This window comes from Eretmochelys imbricata, chromosome 1 (genome assembly GCF_965152235.1).
Source record: "Eretmochelys imbricata isolate rEreImb1 chromosome 1, rEreImb1.hap1, whole genome shotgun sequence".
Taxonomy (NCBI): Eukaryota; Metazoa; Chordata; order Testudines; family Cheloniidae; genus Eretmochelys; species Eretmochelys imbricata.
Genome location: NC_135572.1, coordinates 121,339,647 through 121,360,552, shown reverse-complemented (window position 1 = coordinate 121,360,552; position 20,906 = coordinate 121,339,647). Strand labels below are relative to the sequence as shown.

The following is a 20,906-nucleotide window of genomic DNA, read 5'->3' as shown; positions in this document are numbered from 1 at the left end:
CTTAGTTGCAAGAATTTTGGTTTTAAAAGTCCAATTGGGCTGACATGCTTTATGGCATTTATTTCATTTGTAGTTGTCTCCACATGTTTTCCATCCTAGATACTAGGAAGATATTCACTGGTGAATGAAAGGAAGTTTGTAGTCCTTTAAATAAAATTTCTCTGACTTCTCTAGATCAGCTGAATATTGAAGGAAAAAATTAGCAGATTTATATTCTGAGTTCTTATCTGATTTTTTTTTTGTATTCTCTACTAATAGAAACAGGTTTTTTTAACGCTTAATTAGACTTAATTTGGCAGGGAATATTATAGGGACATCTTTGAGTAATTAAGACAATGTTTTTGTTTTGAATACGGCAGTTCACCTTCCTCCCACCCATCCCATCCCCCAATTTTGCAAAGGTTGTCTTTAGATTCTTGTACTGCACTAATCACCATAGTAGGGTGCCTACAATGACACTTTTAAATAGCTTTTCTTTCCTTTCCTCAAGTTGCTACTCTTCTCAACCTCACTCACAGGGGCCTTATGTTTCTAGGGAAGAAAGACTCCATGAACTAGATATTATGGGATTTGTAATCTTGAGGGTGGGAGGTAATTACAGAATCAAATGCTTTATGCTTAATTCAGCACTGCAAAAGTGAGCGCCCCAATCTGAGATAGAAAAGTTTAAAAATAAAGCCGACATTGCTTTTTTTTTTAGAATTCAGGGCCATGTTAGGAAGTTCCTATTTCTGATTAGAAATGTGAATTTCTGAATCATTCTGTTTACCAGGGTAAGTAATATTTTATCTATCAGTTTCAGATATTTCAAGGTGCAAATCATGCATTTTTATTTTTGAGATGTGTACTGCTAGGGCAGAAATCTGTTTGGGGAGCTCACACACGTGCATGGAAAGTTCAGGTTCATTAGTACTTATACCAGTAAGACAGGACGAAATATTCTGAGAACTGGTGCATTGAAATAAAAGGCTCCTTTTGAGAGCTGCAAGTGCTCAGCAGTTATGATAATCAGGTCACTTTTATTTAGATGCCTAAAAGTAGGTACTAGTGTTAGAAAAATTCAGCTGTGGACCACAGGATTATTTAAAATTATTGCCACCATCCTACCACTTTTCCAGAGACATCTTGTTGAAAAAGTCCAACGCTTGGAGTCAACCAGAGAGTTGAATATGCATCCTCTTGAATGTTGGATTATTTTGAAACATGAAACCTACATCAGGGACTCAAAACTCAAAATTAATTTTATTAAATTACCCTATTGTGATATTGTGAAAATATTTTCCATTAGTTTAAAAAAAACTTGCAAAAGTTTCCTGACGGAGGGAGCATTTTGCCTCGGATATTGGTGTTAGGGGTCTCTACTACTTACTTGCTCTCCAGTGTTCTAGAGACATTCAAGTGAAGAAGTGTCAAAATGGCTTCTACGGTGATTTGTTCTCAAGACAGTGTGATAAAGCACGTGAATATTTTAAGTCTCAGCTCTTGAGCTCTTCCAGAAAGCGTAAGCATTGCAAGTGCCATTTCAATGAAGTTTTACAAAGTTCCTTTATAAATGCTGTGACTACCATTGCAATGGGCTCATGAGGCCAGAAATAGTATGCTTATGGTACTCGCAAGCTGTACAGATCATATCTGTAAAACCTATAATTTTCTGAGGCCTCAGATATTTCTTCTTCTTATGGACACAAGCTTGCAGTCCCCCTGAATACATCATTTGAAGCTTACTGGAAATCAAGCGCTGCCAAAAGAGCCTGTTACTCATACAATCACCACTGAAGAAACAAAGGTTTCAGTAAAGGTAAATAATCTGTTTAGCTGTTTTGGAGTTATATTAGCATGAAGGGGAGAGACTTCATTTTTTAAAAGCAAAAACCAGAGGAAACTTTCAGACAAGTCTTAAGATTCTAGTGCCCTTTAACTAGATATAAAGCCAGGAACTCTGGAATTATTATATTAAATCTAAAGCCAGGAACTCTGGAGACTTGCAGCTATGGTTCCAACACCAACCTTAACTCTACCCCATAATCCAGCCACTCGCTAGCTTTAGGCCAGACACCCCCTTACTTTGCCCACCTTTCTTTGTCCAGTCCACAGTCCCACTATGAGCCAGAGACTAACATTTTACAGCTTGAGATCTGAGTACTTATTCACCTCCATATGGGGTGCTTAGTGTGACTAGATAGCAAGCGTGAAAAATCAGGACAGGGGTGAGGGGTAATATGTCCCTATATATGAAAAAGCCCTGAATATCGGGACTGTCCCTATAAAATTGGGACATCTGGTCACCCTAGGTGTGCTCCAGTTTACCAATATGTAAGCTGGAAACCTCACTAGTCTTTCCTCATATATCCTCTTGATAACAGCTGGAAGACACCTTCCATATGCATTTCAGAGAACCAGCTCTGTTCTATTCACTCTACCAATACTACCAGCCTGTGTAAAAAAGGCAAGGACTTCCCATCCCCTCAAAAAACAGATAGGGGAGCAAGTATACATGTAGGCCCTGCTTGGCAGCTTCCCAGTGCCTTGAACACTTCACTGCTAACTCTTACTTCCCCACCCCTAATAGGTCACTTTCAGTGATGATGTAAACTGATGCTTCACCTACTCTTCTTCCCTTCAATCTGGGTCCTGCATATTGCTGATGGCTATCTCCAGCACTGGGCCTGAATACAAGGATTGATACTTAGCCTGATTTGGAGTTCACCTGACCACCTGTACCTATATAGGATGAAAGGGTGGATTTAGGTTAAGTTCAGCTGAAGTCCATGTTGTTGCAATTCGTATATTACTCTTGGGGGAATTCTGTGCCAAGAATTATGCGCACAATATTTTAAATTTCTGCATATTTTATTTGTCAAAATAACACATTATAATCACACCAGTTTCAATTAGTTTTGGTAATTTATTTCAAAATACCTGTCAGCAAGTATGTTTGAAACAATACAGATGACAAAGGTTCAGGACATTTTTTTTGACAAATAGACTCCTTATTAGGCATATTACTCAGTTCTCTATTAATAATTAATTTAAACTACAATACAGAACTATATTTCCTGCACCCCTCAGAAGCAGTGCAAAGGCTTGGGAGAGTTGGGTAATGGAAGAGCTGAGAGAGAGGGAAGTAATTGTTGGGAAGGAGTCTGGGTGTGAGCTTGGAGGGTTGTTGAGTATGGGTGGGAAAAGAATGGAACAGGTTTTTTTGGGCATGGAGGTGGGGAGGGATTGTTAGGGATCTTCCGCCATGCAACCCTGACTGACCTCTGGTCTCTCCAATTCAGTCAGACACATCTGGCCCTTTCCCCCATGTATATCTGCACCCCCTCCCCCCATCCATATTGTCTGTGCCCGCACTCAGCCACCCCCATTCCCCCATGTGTTCTGCACCGCCTGTCCCCAAGTGTCTGTGTGCCCGCTCAGCCAGCCCCATTCCCTCATGTGGCCCTGTATCCTCTCTCCAATCCCCCTGTGGCACAGCACCTCCCTCCCCCCTGTGGCCCTGCACCTGCATTCCCATTCAGCCCCTACCCCAGTCTGTCCACCACTAGCTCTTATGAACCCTGTCTGTGACCCCTCGAACAGCCCCATGTTCCCCTTTCTGTCTGTCTCCACATATCCCCTGTCTCCTGACCTGGACCGACAGCCGGTGTGAAGAAGGCACTGCAGCCTCTTTCTCTTCCCTATGATAGCTGGGGCTGGCTGGGGATCAGCTGCTCTGTTCTAGTGCCACAGTGCCCTCTGGTGTGCAAAACTTTTCGGCAGAAGTTATTTTCTGCCGGGGGTGGGAGGAAGGAGAATATGCATGGCACATTAATTATGTGTGTACACAGTGGCATAAAATTTCCCCAGGAGTAATATTTGCACAAGAGTACATTTAAATGTGATAAGGCAACTGGTGAAAGTCTCTAGCTTGAAGATGGATGATGGGCGGAGGCTTGGGGCTGATTTATGATTGATGTTAGAAACTAAATTTGCAATTAAGTTTCTAGCATTCTGAAGCAATAACATTCTCTCTCAAAAGATAGTATCATCTCAAGTTTTATTAGACATAAAATGTCATCTCTACTGTTTAACAGCTTCCAGTGTCCATTAAGTAAGAGACCATTACAACCAAACCCCACTTGGTTTATCTTTATCAGATAAATAATTTTCTCCTCATTTCACCTAGACGTAAGAATTCATTTCCCACTAAGTTACTTTTGTGTTTGGGAGGCATAGCTGCTAAAAGTAAAGATGAACACATCTTGGAATTGTTGACAACTAAAACTATTGTGGAGTAAAACTTTTTTGTATGTGTCTAGATGGTTAGCTCAAAAGGCAGAGTTTGAAGTTATCTTGGAGTAAACCAGTATCCCATTAATTGACAAACAGTTAATATTAGTTTGTGCAAAAAATGCTTATCATTAGGTGGTCGTTATGATAAAACTACTGCCACAGAAGACTGGTTAAAAGGAGCCTTTTATTTCTAAGTGAAAGAAGAGATCTACGTCCAGAAATGACATGGTCAGGTTTGCTAAATGGCATTCATTTACTGTGTAACTTCTAGAAGCTTACATACATCTCATTATTTTTAACTTTGACCAGGTGCAAACTTCATCCTGGACAGTGCTAACTGTGCCATTGTAACTTTGCATTTTATAATTACCTTTTCTCCTGCGTAGGTGAGATTTCACAAATGTTTCCTTTAAATTTTTTATGCTAATGATATGCTCTCATTGATGAATCTCTTTCAGGAAAGAGGGATATATTTTGTATGTATAGTAAAAATGTGTGGGATAGGGAACAATATTTCTTGCAACTCAGCACTGTCCCTTCCCTTTAAAGTCTGGATTGGGAAGGAATAACTGATACAGAGTTTTAGTTCTTGGCAGTCATGCTGACAGCTGGTGAAGAGGTGGACCCAGTCAGACAGGAAAAAGAGCATGCCAAGCTCCAACACAGAACACCCACAAATTTATTTGACGCTGGAAGAAAAAATTTGCCCAAAAAGAGAGTATGTAATTGAAAAGATTCGTGTTATGCATCTGTATATATTATGGATTTTGCAGGACTACACAGATTATTAATCAGTTTTATGAAATGTCAATTATAGAAGCTGCTACATCAGATTTACATTTGCTTTAGTTGTGCAATGGTTTAGTTATGCTCATGAGCTGTTCACGTTGCCTTGGTATCATTTTACCCTAGTTCACCTTGATTTCAAAACAATCATTGAGATTTGAGTCTCATTTTACATGTATTACATTTAACCCAGGCAGTCAAAAGAACACTTTTCTGTATAAATGTCAATCTTAGTGATCTTTGGTTTTGCTTCCTGTTTACAATTTTAATATATTGAGAATCTGTTCAGTGTTCTGTTCAGTGATATACAAAGTTTACGATCTGTTTTAGTGTATGAAGCATCATAATCTTTTAAATTTAGTTTTAAAGCCTAAGATAAGAAATTTGTGTGTATATATAAGACATTTAATTACAAGTGGAGTAGAAGACATAACTTATGGCAGTAGCTACAGAAGTACTTATTATTCAGTAGTTCAGATAAGTTGAGGGAACATCTCCATTTATTCCTCTATGTTCAGAAGTTTAATTCTAGCCAACATTTGCTCCTGGCTGCAAATTGGTCTAAAAGATCTTGGTTCAAGACTGACATCAGGTTTCTTGTTTAAGTTTGGAAATTGGCTCACTTAAGATTATATTATCTGCTGAAGAATAAAGGCATCATAAAACTTGCTCCTATTAGTTATGTGACAGCTAGGGCTGGTTGGCAAGGATGGGATAGTTTTGGGTAAGTCTTTCTCAGCAGTCTTGTTACTGGACCTAACCCTGCCAGATGTCATCATCCAGTGGCATCATTCAGAGGTTTTGTCAAGTTTTTACTAAGCCACCATATGACTCAGTTCAGAGGCAGTACCATCTAGTGATCAGAACAAGGGATTGAAAGTGAAGATTCTTCTTTTAGTAGTGTCCCTGTGGGTGCTTTACTTTAGATGAATCTGTGTCCCTGCACCTTTAATCAGAGAATTTAGGTAGCAGTGTCCATTCCGCCTGCACAGGCACTCTGCCTCTCTCGTGGTCTCCCTCGAGGCTGTCTTGCGCTGTGCGGGTGAACCACACTCCAATTCTTCTCACCTTCCCTTGTCCTGAGACAGCAGTTTGCTTACTTACCTCTCTTTATACTTGATAGTGTTTACTTTATAGTTCTTCTTAGAGTTTCTGATCCTTTTGTAGTACCTCTAAAGTACTGTCAACCTTTCCAAATTACTCCCGATTTCAGGAGTCTGATTTGTTTTGTGTACCCCCAGGTTTCACCTCAGTTTAAAAACCACTTGCTTACACAATCAGACATAAAAATACAGAAGTCTCGCAGCACACTGTTATAGAAAAATTGCATACTTTCTCATTTTTACCATATAATTATAAAATAAATATATACCTCTCCAACACATCATCAGTGATCTACAACCCATCCTGGACAACAATCCCTCACTTTCACAGGCCTTGGGAGGCAGACCAGTCTTCACCCACAGACAACCCACCAACATAAAGCATATTCTCACCAGCCAACGACACACGGCACCATAGTAACTCTAACTCAGGAACCAATCCATGCAACAAACCTCGATGCCAACTCTGCCCACATATCTATACCACCAACACTGTCACAGGACCTAACCAGATCAGCCACACCATCACCGGTTCATTCACCTGCACGTCCACCAATGTAATATACGCCATCATGTGCCAGTAATGTCCCTCTGCTATGTACATCGGCCAAACTGGACTCTCCCTACATAAAAGGATAAATGGACACAAATCAGATATTAGGAATGGGCTTTTCCTGTGTATCTGGCTAGTGCATCGGAGTTCAAAGTGCAGTCCAGAACGGTCACAATGGAGCACTCTAGGATAGCTCCTGGAAGCCAATACCATCGATTTGCATCCGCACTACTCCAAATTCGACCCAGCAAGGTCGATTTTAGCACTACTCTCCTCATCGGGGAGGAGTACAGAAGTTGATTTTAAGAGCCCTTTAGGTCGATGGAATGGGGTTGGTTGTGTGGACGCAGTCATTTTTAAGTCGACCTAATGTGGCTAAATTCGACCTAACCCCGTAATGTAGACCAGGCCTGTGATGCTGCAGTTACCTTTGGCCAGCCAAGAGCACCATCTGTACTCCTTCAGCTTCAGCACGGAACTGTCTGACTCTGTAGCTCCTTTTTATATGGCTCTCCTGGGCCTTGATTGGGTCTCCCTGCAGCCTCTCTGATTGCCTAGCCTTTCACAATCTCTCTAGGCTGCCCAGAGGACTTAGCTCCACTGTTTTTCATGGGACAGATGTGGCAGGACCCTGAGGCCTCCAGCGGGGGCCTCTGAGCCTGGTCCGCCCTGTCACACCAGCATCTGACCCCCCGGTCATGACTATTCTTCAGGACAAAGATTGTCCCTGGAGCTCTCAACCTCCAGAGAGGGAGAATTACAGAGAAAGTCAGCTGATTTTCCCCTGGCAAAGCATCTAGAGAAAGGGCAGCAAGCCCTCAAACCGAGCTCTTGAGCAGCCAGAGGAGACTCCTGGCACATTCAGTCACCTGTGCACCAATGGCTCCAAAACACGGTACCCAGAAAACACAAGGACCATTGGGTACAAACTCTGCTTTAATGCCTAAAGACCTGAGGAGCAAAGGCTCTGAAGTGGTGGCACTGCCTGCTGAAGATAAGAATAGAGACCATACCCTCTCTACAAAATTGGTACCAACAGAAAAATCCTTGGCACAAAGCAGCCCTTGTCATAATGCACCCTCCATAAAAGATCATCAGTACAGATGAGTCAGCACCGGCAATCCCTGATGGTACTGATTGCAACAGTGGAATCACACAAGTTCCGTTTCTCCAGGGACCTAGTGATTGCAGAGGAACAGTAGTTCCCGCTACTCAGTACCAGAGCTCTGGAATCTGAGCATGTCTCAGTCCTCGGAATCACCAGTGGCACCGGGGCATTCAGCTCCAGCGACCCTATCAGCCCCACTCTACTCCAGCGGGGAGCTAGACCGTGATCAGGATCACAATTTCTTTCTGGTCTCATACCATAACCCACCATTATACAGTATCTGGGACCTCTTCTGCTATACCCATCCTCCGCTCTCCAGTCTTCCTGATATGGTCACCTGTGGGTACTTCCCCCCCCCCCCATCCCTCCAGTGGCCTTACTGTGACTTCTCAGACTTCTGGTGTCTTCCACAGGGAGACCACCAGACGTTCCCCCTATGGCCTCTGTATTCAGAGCCCCAGGAAGAAACTTTCGAGGAGCAGGAGGCCAGACTAGAGGTGGAAACTACTCAACCGATGAACATCTCTTCCTCCTCACCAGATAAGGTGGTAATGCGCCATCTTCCACTATTAGCTGATGATTTTAAGCTTTTCCAAGATCTCACTAAGAGGGTGGATGATGCTCTGTGAATTCCCCTAGCTGTGGTGAAAGACCCCAACCACTCCTTGCAACAACAATAGCTGCTACGTACAGACTTTCCACATCCCTTCAGAAGTCGCCTGACTCTCTCCATCGGGAGTTGGGAGAACATCATCTCTGACAGGTGGGTCTTGGAGATTATCTTCAAGGGTTACCTGATCCATTTCACATCCCTCCCTGCCCATCCTTCTTCAGGGACTCTTCTCACGAGAGACTATTAAGTTGGGAAATAGACCACCAGTTATGCCTAGGGGCCATGGTACTAGTCCTCACTCACCTCAAAGGCAAGGGGTTTTATTCCAGGTATTTCCTGATCCTCAAGAGAAAGGGAGGTTGGAGACCCATACTAGATAGGTGAAGGCTCAGAAGTTCAAGATGGTTACACTAGCAGCCATTATGCCATCTCTGGAGCAAGGAGATTGGTTCTCAGCCCTCAACCTACAAGATGTCTACTTCCACATTTCAATCCGACCATCCCACAGGAGATTCTTCCGATTTACCTTTGGGCGAGACCATTATCAGTACAGAATGCTCCCATTCAGCCTTGTCTGCACCCAGGATATTCTCCCAGGTCCTCTCCGTCGTAGTGACACATCTACGAACATTAGGTATTGCCATTTACCCATACCTGGACGACTGCCTTCTCAAGGTTCATTCCTTCAAAGACGCCCTGTAAGCCACCCAGAGGACCATGTGCATATTTGTACAACTGGGCCTACACCTCAATAAACAGAAACCAACCTTGATCCCCCCCGTACAATGTCTGGAGTTTATTGGCGCTGAGCTTGGCGGAGTGTAAGTGAGAGCATTCCTTTTGCCTCACAGATTCAACACCCTGATGAGTCTCTTAGACAGTCTGGGCCAGCCCATCAACACCAGCTAAGAATTGCCTGTAGCTTCTCGGGCATATGGTGGCATGCACATTTGTGATGCCACACGCCCTTTTGACATGAGATGTTTACAGATATGGCTCAGATCTGTCTAATCTCCAAACAAGGATGGGCTAAACAAGCTGCTGTCGATGCCCTTCAGGGTCAAACGCTCCCTGCATTGGTGGAAAGAACCATCCAACATCCATGCAGGCATCCCATTCACACAACCAACACTGATTCTAACAATAGATGCCTCTCTAATAGGCTGGGAAGCCCACCTAAACAACTGCAAAGTCCAGGGCAAGTGGTCTCCCACAGAATTGGTACTCCATATCAATCTTTTGGCATTAAGAGCGGTCAGAAATGCTAGTGCACACTTTCTCACACAAAAGTCATGACAGACCATATATCTGACAGACAATCGCCAAGAGAGTGCCAGATCACCTTCCCTTTCCATGGAAGCACTGTAACTTTGGAATTTGTGCGTCCACCACAATGTACTCATTTCAGCTGCTTACCTGCCAGGGTACAAAATGTGACAGCAGTCTGTCTGTCAGAATTTCTCATATGACCACAAATGGGAGATGAACCCAGCAGTGCGTCATGGCATAGCCAACCTATGGGAAACCCTGACAATAGACCAGTTTGCTACTTACCGCAACAAGAGATGTCTGCTACTGCTCCAGAGCCAGACTGGGGAAACAGTTTTTAGGAGATGTTCTCATCTTCCCATGGGGCAGGGAGCTGCTATATACCTTTCCTCCATTCCCTCTCATGTCAAAGGTGCTATTGAGGATACAGACAGAGCAAAAGTCATACTGATTGCCTCCTCTTGGCTGAGGCAAGTGTGGTACACATACTTTGGACAGGTGGCAGTGTATCCTCCAATTCGTCTTCAATCTGTTGCTCACCTGCTCTCCCAAAATGACAGATGGATCCTGTGGTGGATTGGGTCACAGAAACCCCCTTGGGAACTGCCACCTGATGTGCCGAGACTACCTCTGAGCCCGTTTTCCCTGGCAGCTTGGGACTTGGTTGTGCCAGACATGCTAGCCTGCTACAAACACAGACCCAGGTCTGAACTACATCCACCAAAAACTGCAGGATTAACTGAAAACAGCTTAAGAAGTGCTCCTGTCTCGAACACCCAGATACCCAGTTCCCAATGGGATCCAAACCCCAAATAAATCCGTTTTACTCTGTATAAAGCTTATACAGGGTAAACTCCTAAATTGTTCACCCTCTCTAACACTGATAGAGAGAGATGCACAGCTGTTTGCTCCCCCAGGAATTAATACTTGCTCTGGGTTAATTAATAAGTAAAAAGTGATTTTATTAAATATAAAAAGTAGGATTTAAGTGGTTCTAAGTAGTAACAGACAGAACAAAGTGAATTACCAAGCAAAATAAAATAAAACACACAAGTCTAAGGCTAATACAGGAAGAAACTAAATGCAGGTAAATCTCACCCTCAGAGATGTTCCAATCCTCTTTTACAGACTAGACTTCGTCCTAGTCTGGGTCCAGCAAACACTCACACCCATGTAGTCACTGTGCTTTGTTCCAGTTTCTTTCAGGCATCTCTTTGGGTTCGAGAGGCTATCTTTTGTGCCAGCTGAAGACCAAATGGAGGGATTTCTAGGGGCTTGTATAGCCTCTCTCTTGTGGGTGGAAACCCCTCTCTCCCCCTGTGTAGAATCACAGCTACAAGATGGAGTTTTGGAGTCACATTGGCAAGTCACATGTCCATGCATGACTCAGTTCTCTGCAGGTCGAGCCATTGCCCACATGTTAGCCTGAACGTTCCCAGGAAAGCTCAGATGTGGATTGGCGTCTATCGAGGTCCATTGTTAGCCAAGTACTTCCATTTACTTTAATAACCCCTTCACACTATGTTGACCAATTCTGCCTTAGTTGCTTTCTACAGCAAACACTTTAAATACAAGTATAGAGCTAATGCTCATAACTTCAGATATAAAAATGATACATGCATACGAATAGGATGAATACATTCAGTAGAACATAACCTTTGCAAAGATATGTTACATTGCATATCTAGCATAAAACATATTCCAGTTATGTCATAGTTACACTCATAAGCGTATTTCTATAAAGCATTATGAGGTGCAACATCACAGATCCTTCACCTCAACCTACAGATCCTCCTGCTCCAGGCTTGGCTCCTTCATAGTTCCAAAACTTAAAAAGCAAATGCTCTGAGCAGGTGAGGTGTTACTGCACATTAGGAAATTGACAGCTCATCTCACTTACCTGCAGAAGTGGAAATTATTCCAAATTTGAGGCAGTTCCAAACAAGTGGCTCTGATATCTTTCTCCATCCTTTTGCTCCTAGACTATATTCTAGACCTTAAAAGGACTGGTCTATATCTTAGCTTACTTAAAGTACATCTAGCAAACATAATTCAGCCTTACACCATTGGGTGGACAGATGCTGAGTATTTGCCCATCCAACACACAGATTCTTCAAGGGCATGGGACTTCCTGCACGTTAGACCACCCACTCCAATGTGGGATCTCAGTCTGGTTCTGAAAACCCCAGCTAGACTACCCTTTGAACCTATAGCCACTTGCTCTCTCCTACACCTGTCCACATAGGTGCTGGAATTGGGGGTGCTGCTGCCCTCCATCTTGAAGTAGTAGTAACCCAAATACAGGGTTTCCACCTTCACCATCCCCACTATAAAAATCATTCCAGCACCACTGCCTGTCCACAAAGGCAGCATTTCTACAGGGCATGACTCAGCGCGATGAATAGGGGAAATAGCAGCAGTGATGGTGCAGCCACTGTTCACAGTCTTTTTTAAAGACAAAATCACCCTGCAGCAACACCCGAAATTCCTCCCCAAGATAATCTTGTCCATCTATATGCACCAGCTCAGTCACCTTCCCACTTTTTCCCTAAAACCACATTGTGACAACAGGGAGGCAATGCTTCATTCACTTGATGTTAGGAGATCCTGAATGTTTTATTTGGACAGGACTAAGGACTTTAGGAAGTCTCCTAAACTCTTCCTTTCATTCATGAAAACACCCAAAGGTTCTGCAATATCAGTGAAAGACTCTCCAAATGGGTCTCCAGTTGCATTAACCACTGTTCCCATGTGTGTAACCTGGTGCCCAATCAGGAATCTGCATGCACTCCATGAGATCCATTTTTACCTCGGTCGCATTTGTTAAAGATGTCGTCATCACAGAAATCTGCAGGGCAGCGACCTGCACCTCTGCCCATACTTTCGAGGAACACTACATGATCACTCGAGACTCAGCTTCTGATGCCATCTTTGGCTACACAATACTATTGTCAATAATAGACTGCACTCTGAAGCCCCAGGCCTCCATGGGGGATACTGCTGTGAAGTCACCTACAGAGGATCACCCATAAGGACCCTACTCAAAGAGGATGTTACTCACCTTGTGCAGTAATAATGGTTCTTCAAGATGTGTCCCTGTTCGTGCTACACAGCCCACCCTCCTTCCTTCTACTTTGGAGTTCTTGATGAGGGGCTCTGCGGTAGAGAGGGAACTGAGGGTGGTTTGCCCATGCAGTGCTAGATAACCATGAGGGAGGGCTCATGTGCGGGCAGAACAGACACCACTACCTAAATTTGCTGATTAGGGGTGCAGATGCACCCATAGAGATAAATCTCAAAGAACCACGGTTACTGCACAAGGTGAGTAACTTCCTCCTCTGGCTTCGATCCCAGACTGTTGGTCACTATGACTATTGGCTAGTCGGCATCTCTGTACTTCTGTTCATCCATTGATAGTAATAATTTTAACACTCCTCAGACATAGGTGATGCTTAGTTAAAGCCTTTGAATAGAAGATATTATGATGTTGATGGTGCTGTTTAATGGATTGAAGGTTGTACAATACTTGGACTGATACTATCTGTTAAGGGGCTTATTCCTTCACCCACTTACTTCCCTGGTCCTTCTCACGTGAACAGAGAGCAACAATACCCAAAGTCCAAAGGTGCAAACTATTCAATGTTTATTGGGGTGAACTTCCAGCAAGCATGATTCCAGTTTCCTTCCTTAGTGTCCCCCTTCCCAGCTCTGACACCACAGAGCCTTACCTGTGTCCCTGTTCCCATTTCCCCCTTTAGCAAAACATGATTCCAATTTCCCCACCCCATTCCCTTTCCCATTTCCCCCCACACACACACACTTCCTGACTGACTGCAGACTATATCGTAAAACTTGAGTTCTGCTTAGCTATACCTTAACTAATCATTTTCCTGAAATTTAACTAACCAATCCTAACATATGTAACATGATTATGTAACCAATTATATCCCACCACCTTAATTAGTTTACACCCAGCAAAATTAATTATACAGCAGACAGGAACAATCACAGAACCAGACAGAGATTATGCAGACAAACAATAGGGAAATGGGGATTACAGTGATAGAACAAACACAGGAATGAGGATTTTACATCCCAGCTATTGATAAGTGAATTCTTGCCAGACAGGATGCTATCAAACTAAGTTTCCTTTTACGTCTTCTAGGCACTTCCCTTTCTCTGGAGGCAGTAGGCATTATCAGAACAGGATTGTATTCCTAACAGCCCAATAGCACCTTATTTCAGTGTGACTAGGTTGGAATGTGAGGATGTGACCGTTTGCTTCCCAGCTTTATGGCTGCCTCTGCTGCTTAGCCAAAGGCCTTAGCCTAAGCACAGGGCCTCAGACTGTCACAGTAAGAGAAGGCTCTTACAACGGCAGACAGTGATTTTGATTCTTTCTTTTATACCTCTATAACTAGCCAAGTGATAAGAATACACCTAAATTCTTAGGGTATAGGCCTTTACAGACAGGCCTGAATATCTATATCCTAACACTATCCTGTTGCCCAGATCTCTAGGACAAACAAAAGTGCTTTCTGAGCTGTTGTCAATTTTGCTTCCTTCTGGATAGGGTGCAATAGAGGACTTGTGGATGCGTTGAATATCTAGCACAACAGCTCTGTACTGCCAGTCATAGAAAAGGGTGGCTGTGCATGTGCTTCCTCAGGAGTAGAGGAAGAAAAGGACCTGAGGGAGCAGCAGAACACCTGCTGGTCATTGTGGAAGGGGATGGATCTAGCTGATGTCACTCATGCAAATAATGCCTTGGAAGAGTGGGGTAGGGGACTACGAAGGAATGTTCTGCTGGGCTTACCTGATGCCAAGGCTTTTATCTGAATGTGTTGTCTGTTAGCACTTTGATTAGACATTTTTAACTGGGGAGGGGGAAGATAGATTGGATCTGGGCTTTCAGCAACAATTTAATTTTCTAGCCAAGCCTGAGTAAGCTGTGTACCAATTCTTAGAGCCTTTCAGACATCATAGCTCAGAGAGTTTAGTTAGATCTGGTTTTGAGAGAGAGAATAAATCTTACAAGCTAAAGACCACAACTATATAGTACAAAGGTAGTTGTGTTTTGCCAGAAAAGTAAGTAGTAGTTCAATTTGTCAATCAACCCAAAGTATGCTGTGTAGTAAAATAAAATACAGTATGATTCCTTGTTGCTGGAAAGCACAATTTGCTTTAACTTTAGGAGGAAGTTTGCCTCTGTAATACTTCAAGGTGTGTCTGTGTTTGTTTAAAGCTTGTTAGCTGGTACCAGGGTCTAGCAAGTGAATTTGCAAATAAATCCTTGATGTACATACTATCTAGTCTGCGATTTTTGCACCAATTGCAATCCTATATAACCAAAAGATTTAAAAAACAAAAACAAAACCCTTGAAATTTTTGAAAACTATGGATATCCAAAGGGAAAAGAGTACTCTTCATTGTGTACTCTTGACATCCTGGTTTAATGGTGGCATTCATCAAATACTGAGATTTGTAAAGCAAAAATTCAGTTCCTTAATACTGAATATTTTTTCTTTTCAGAGACTGTATCTTTAAAAGGACTTCATAACAAATTTTGTTTTGGAGTTATCTGTAGTATATTACTTTTAGTGGTTAAATGGGCTTTTTAAACTTGTTTTCTGATATCGTATTGGAAACTTAAAGCTCAATCCTATTTGCTAACTGAACTTTCTATTTGTACAACTTATGTTTGACTTTTATTTGATTTATACAATGTCCTTTGTGAGCATTTCTTACCCCCAAGTTATCTTTTGGTAGGTTAGAGTGGCCATACTTCCCTCTTCTCTTGCCCATAAAATGTTGCCCTTTCTGATTTTTTTTCCTCCTCCCTTTTCAATCTTCCTGAACTGCTACATACCTCCTAGTTTTCCATGTTCCTAAGATTTCAGGAATCATTACTGACTCCTTGATTTCTGACCAGAATTGCAGGGTGCTTTGGTGTTTGTGTTAGTTGCTTGACTTGTTGATATCCTTGGAGGTAGACAGTTGGCAGATACTGGCTTCGACTTCCCACCCCAGACTCAGAACTTGCCACTGTCTTTTAAAAGACTGTTCTAATTACTTGTTAGCATTGTATTTTTTAATATGGAAAACATATTTGATATCAAGCATTGCAACCTTAACTGTTCGTTCTTCTTGTTATAGACCGACACAAGTATTGGCCTCAGCTCATATCAACAGAAAAGGTAAGGTTGTGTTCCAGAGTGAGACGTTCACTTTTAACAGATTCCCCACTGGGGAATTTGTGATTCTTGATGTAAAAAAAAAAAAAAAAATAGATCTTGTTTTTGTGCAAGTCACTGTTACAAGTAAGCTGTCTTAAATCCAAATATTGTAATCTTTCATTTAGTAATCTGTTCAAACTTCATGTCTGCTATCTCAATTATAGAAATTTTAGTTGGCTAATGTTCTAAATACTAAACATTCTAATGTGTAGTAAACATCCTGTTACTGAGCATCTAACTTCATGTATTCTGAAGAAGTGAGAAGGAAAGAACACCTTTGTACCCATAAAAAACAATTCAGTTAAGTTTCAGAGTAACAGCCGTGTTAGTCTGTATTCGCAAAAAGAAAAGGAGTACTTGTGGCACCTTAGAGACTAACCAATTTATTTGAGCATAAGCTTTCGTGAGCTACAGCTCACTTCATCGGATGCATACTGTGGAAAGTGTAGAAGATCTTTTTATACACACAAAGCATGAAAAAATACCTCCCCCCACCCCACTCTCCTGCTGGTAATAGCTTATCTAAAGTGATCACTCTCCTTACAATGTGTATGATAATCAAGGTGGGCCATTTCCAGCACAAATCCAGGGTTTAACAAGAACGTCTGAGGGGGGGCGAGGGGAGGGTAGGAAAAAACAAGGGGAAATAGGTTACCTTGCATAATGACTTAGCCACTCCCAGTCTCTATTCAAGCCTAAGTTAATTGTATCCAATTTGCAAATTAATTCCAATTCAGAAGTCTCTCGCTGGAGTCTGGATTTGAAGTTTTTTTGTTGTAATATCGCAACTTTCATGTCTGTAATTGCGTGACCAGAGAGATTGAAGTGTTCTCCGACTGGTTTATGAATGTTATAAACCAGTTCTGTGGTGACCTAGAATCCTATTTTCGACATCTCCGACTCAAGGAATATTTCCAACATACCTCTGAACAACATACTAATCCACAGAGACCTCCCTACCAACACTACAAAAAGAAGGATTCTAGGTGGACTCCTCCTGAAGGTCGAGACAGCAGACTGGACTTCTACATAGAGTGCTTCTGCCAACGTGCACGGGCTGAAATTGTGGAAAAGCAGCATCACTTGCCCCATAACTTCAGCCGTGCAGAACACAATGCCATCCACAGCCTCAGAAACAACTCTGACATCATAATCAAAAAGGCTGACAAAGGAGGTGCTGTTGTCATCATTAATAGGTCGGAATATGAACAAGAGGCTGCTCGGCAGCTCTCCAACACCACTTTCTACAAGCCATTACCCTCTGATCCCACTGAGAGTTACCAAAAGAAACTACAGCATTTGCTCAAGAAACTCCCTGAAAAAGCACAAGATCAAATCCACACAGACACACCCCTGGAACCCCGACCTGGGATACTCTATCTACTACCGAAGATCCATAAACCTGGAAATCCTGGGCACCCTGTCATCTGAGGCATTGGCACCCTGACAGCAGGATTGTCTGGCTATGTAGACTCCCTCCTCAGGCCCTACGCTACCAGCACTCCCAGCTACCTTTGAGACACCACTGACTTCCTGAGGAAACTACAATCCATTGGTGATCTTCCTGATAACACCATCCTGGCCACTATGGATGTAGAAGCCCTCTACAGACATTCCACACAAAGATGGACTACAAGCTGTGAAGAACACCATCCCCGATAATGTCACGGCTAACCTGGTGCTGAACTTTGTGACTTTGTCCTTACCCATAACTATTTTACATTTGGGGACAACGTATACCTTCAAATCAGCGGCACTGCTATGCGTACCCGCATGGCCCCACAGTATGCCAACATTTTTATGGCTGACTTAGAATAACGCTTCTTCAGCTCTCGTCCCCTAACGCCCCTACTCTACTTGCGCTATATTGATGACATCTTCATCCTCTGGACCCATGGAAAAGAAGCCCTTGAGGAATTCCACCATGATTTCAACAATTTCCATCCCACCATCAACCTCAGCCTGGTCCAGTCCACACAAGAGATCCACTTCCTGGACACTACAGTGCTAATAAACGATGGTCACATAAACACCACCCTATACCGGAAACCTACTGACTGCTATTCCTACCTACATGCCTCCAGCTTTCACCCTGACCACACCACAAGATCCATTGTCTACAGCCAAGCTCTGCGATACAACCGCATTTGCTCCAACCCCTCAGACAGAGACAAACACCTACAAGATCTCTATCAAGCATTCTTACAACTACAATACCCACCTGCTGAAGTGAAGAAACAGATTGACAGAGCCAGAAGAGTTCCCAGAAGTCACCTACTACAGGACAGGCCTAACAAAGAAAATAACAGAACACCACTAGCCGTCACCTTCAGCCCCCAACTAAAACCCCTCCAACGGATTATTAAGGATCTACAACCTATCCTGAAGGATGACTCAACACTCTCACAAATCTTGGGAGACAGGCCAGTCCTTGCCTACACACAGCCCCCCAAGCTGAAGCAAATACTCACCAGCAACCACATACCACGCAACAGAACCACTAACCCAGGAACCTATCCTTGCAACAAAGCCCATCTATTCAGGGGACACCATCACAGGGCCTAATAATATCAGCCACACTATCAGAGGCTCGTTCACCTGCACATCTACCAATGTGATATATGCCATCATGTGCCAGCAATGCCCCTCTGCCATGTACATTGGTCAAACTGGACAGTCTCTACGTAAAAGAATAAATGGACACAAATCAGACGTCAAGAATTATAACATTCAAAAACCAGTCGGAGAATACTTCAATCTCTCTGGTCACGCAATTACAGACATGAAAGTTGTGATATTACAACAAAAAAACTTCAAATCCAGACTCCAGCGAGAGAGTGCTGAATTGGAATTCATTTGCAAATTGGATACAATTAACTTAGGTTACCTTGCATAATGACTTAGCCACTCCCAGTCTCTATTCAAGCCTATTTCCCCTTGTTTTTTCCTACCCTTTCACCCCCCCTCAGACATTCTCGTTAAACCCTGGATTTGTGCTGGAAATGGCCCACCTTGATTATCATACACATTGTAAGGAGAGTGATCACTTTAGATAAGCTATTACCAGCAGGAGAGTGGGGTGGGGGGAGGTATTTTTTCATGCTTTGTGTGTATAAAAAGATCTTCTACACTTTCCACAGTATGCATCCGATGAAGTGAGCTGTAGCTCACGAAAGCTTATGCTCAAATAAATTGGTTAGTCTCTAAGGTGCCACAAGTACTCCTTTTCTTTTTGCGAATTCAGTTAAGTCAGTTTTCTGTTGTGTAAGTGGACACCTCTGCCATTAGGAGATTCCTGTGTGTGTAACTCACAAAGGAAGAAAAGAGTAACACCATGTAGTAGTCTCATTAACATGGAAAATTTAGACTAAATATCTTGGAGCATGTCTTAACAATTAGATTTCTTAGCTTGGGGAATAAAGTGGTGGAAGCCCAGTAGCTTAGGACTCTTGCAGCTAGACTGAACAACGGACAAATGTACATCAGGGAACAATTCTCCACAGTAGAGATGGGGCTTGACTGAGTCTGCCTGTAGATTGTGTTCTGTTAAAGTTGACCTAGCAGGAAAAAGAGGTGTAGTCCCCTTTTTGCTGTTAGACGGTCAAAAGCCTGAAAAACTGAAAGGTTTTCTTCTTATCAGTCCTGCCTTGTAAAGACTCTATGGATTACTGGAGAACTTTGTATAACTATGAAATCAGAGAATCAAAGCAAGTGAAATGTGATTAATAGCAAAAAGTGGCTTATTCAAGCTGTTACATTTTAATAGTTATTTAACTCTTGAGAAACATTCAAGAGGAAAAAGGTGTCATTAAAGATTCAGCACCACTGCCCCTTCCATTAAAGGCTGAGAAAGTAGAGTCCAACCCATCTTGGACTTTTGGTGAGTTTTTTCCAGCTAAAACCAGAATGATATCCTTTAAAAGACAGGAGAAGTAGTAATTAAAAAAAAAAAAAAAAAAAAAAAAAGTGAAGGACTTTTTGGTGCAGGAATTACTTATAGGGTTTTTTTATGCATTATGCCTTTTTTTAATGATTTTTATATATGTATATTTGACTTTAGAACAGTGAACAACAGAAATCCAGAAAAGGGCCATGCACGCAGTATTAAGTACACTCCATAAAGCTTCCAAGAGGGGAAGCATGTGTTATAATCTTGTTTTAAATAGTGTTGATAAATAGATTACATACATCTTCACATATATTTTGCTGTACAAAATTATCATAGCAACTGCCACACACCTGGATTGTGGGATGTAGGATTGCATTGGTCTGACTCACAAGTTCTATTCTTTCAAAGAACCTTATATGCATGTGTTGTCCATCTTTATATTTTAAAAGTTGCATCTTTGAAGCTACAAGGAAAACTTTTATTCAATTTGGCCTGGGGAACAAATGGGGTATCTGTAATAGGACTTTTTTCTTGCATGGTGTAATATTTATTCCTAAATGTCAAGGAGTACCCAGCAAATAAAAATGTACTGTGCAGGTAATTACATAATCATTTACAAATACCTGTGGGTAGGTCTGTCATCAGCTTTCCCCCTTTACTCACCCTGGTCCACAGCCAACCCCTTCCTCGCCATCCTCCCCCTCGAATGGGGATTTAAGGGGACTATAAAGGGGGTATTGGCTCCCAGCCATACCAGTCATAGAAGCCTCAAACCCCACTGTTTCTGCTCCTTAAAGAATACCTAATTTAAATCCTTTACCAGTCCATTTTATCTGATCACCCAATCCCTTCCCTATCGAATACCTGCACTGGACATCTGCCCCAACAAGGCGCCAGCAATTAGCTTGGTTCCCAGACATCTACTAATGCCCTTTTTAGTATTGGCCATAAGCATGTGAGCTCCGAAATCTGACAGGTGGATCCCATCCCCCCCTGAATAATTCTGGTGCCCCATATGCTATGTCCAGATGAGAAATCATTTACACCCCCTCCACCCAATGCCATGTATGAATT

General features: G+C 42.5%; 1 protein-coding gene across 2 annotated transcripts in view; it reads left to right on the top strand.

The window, feature by feature from the left end:
* The window catches only part of TMEM131 (transmembrane protein 131), a 183,903-nt gene that overhangs the window by 41,457 nt on the left and 121,540 nt on the right, over positions 1-20,906 (top strand). For both annotated transcript variants that reach the window (XM_077814779.1, XM_077814774.1), the window contains exon 3: positions 15,864-15,904. In XM_077814779.1, the coding sequence (XP_077670905.1) occupies positions 15,864-15,904 (41 nt within the window). The remainder of the gene's footprint in view (positions 1-15,863; positions 15,905-20,906) is intronic.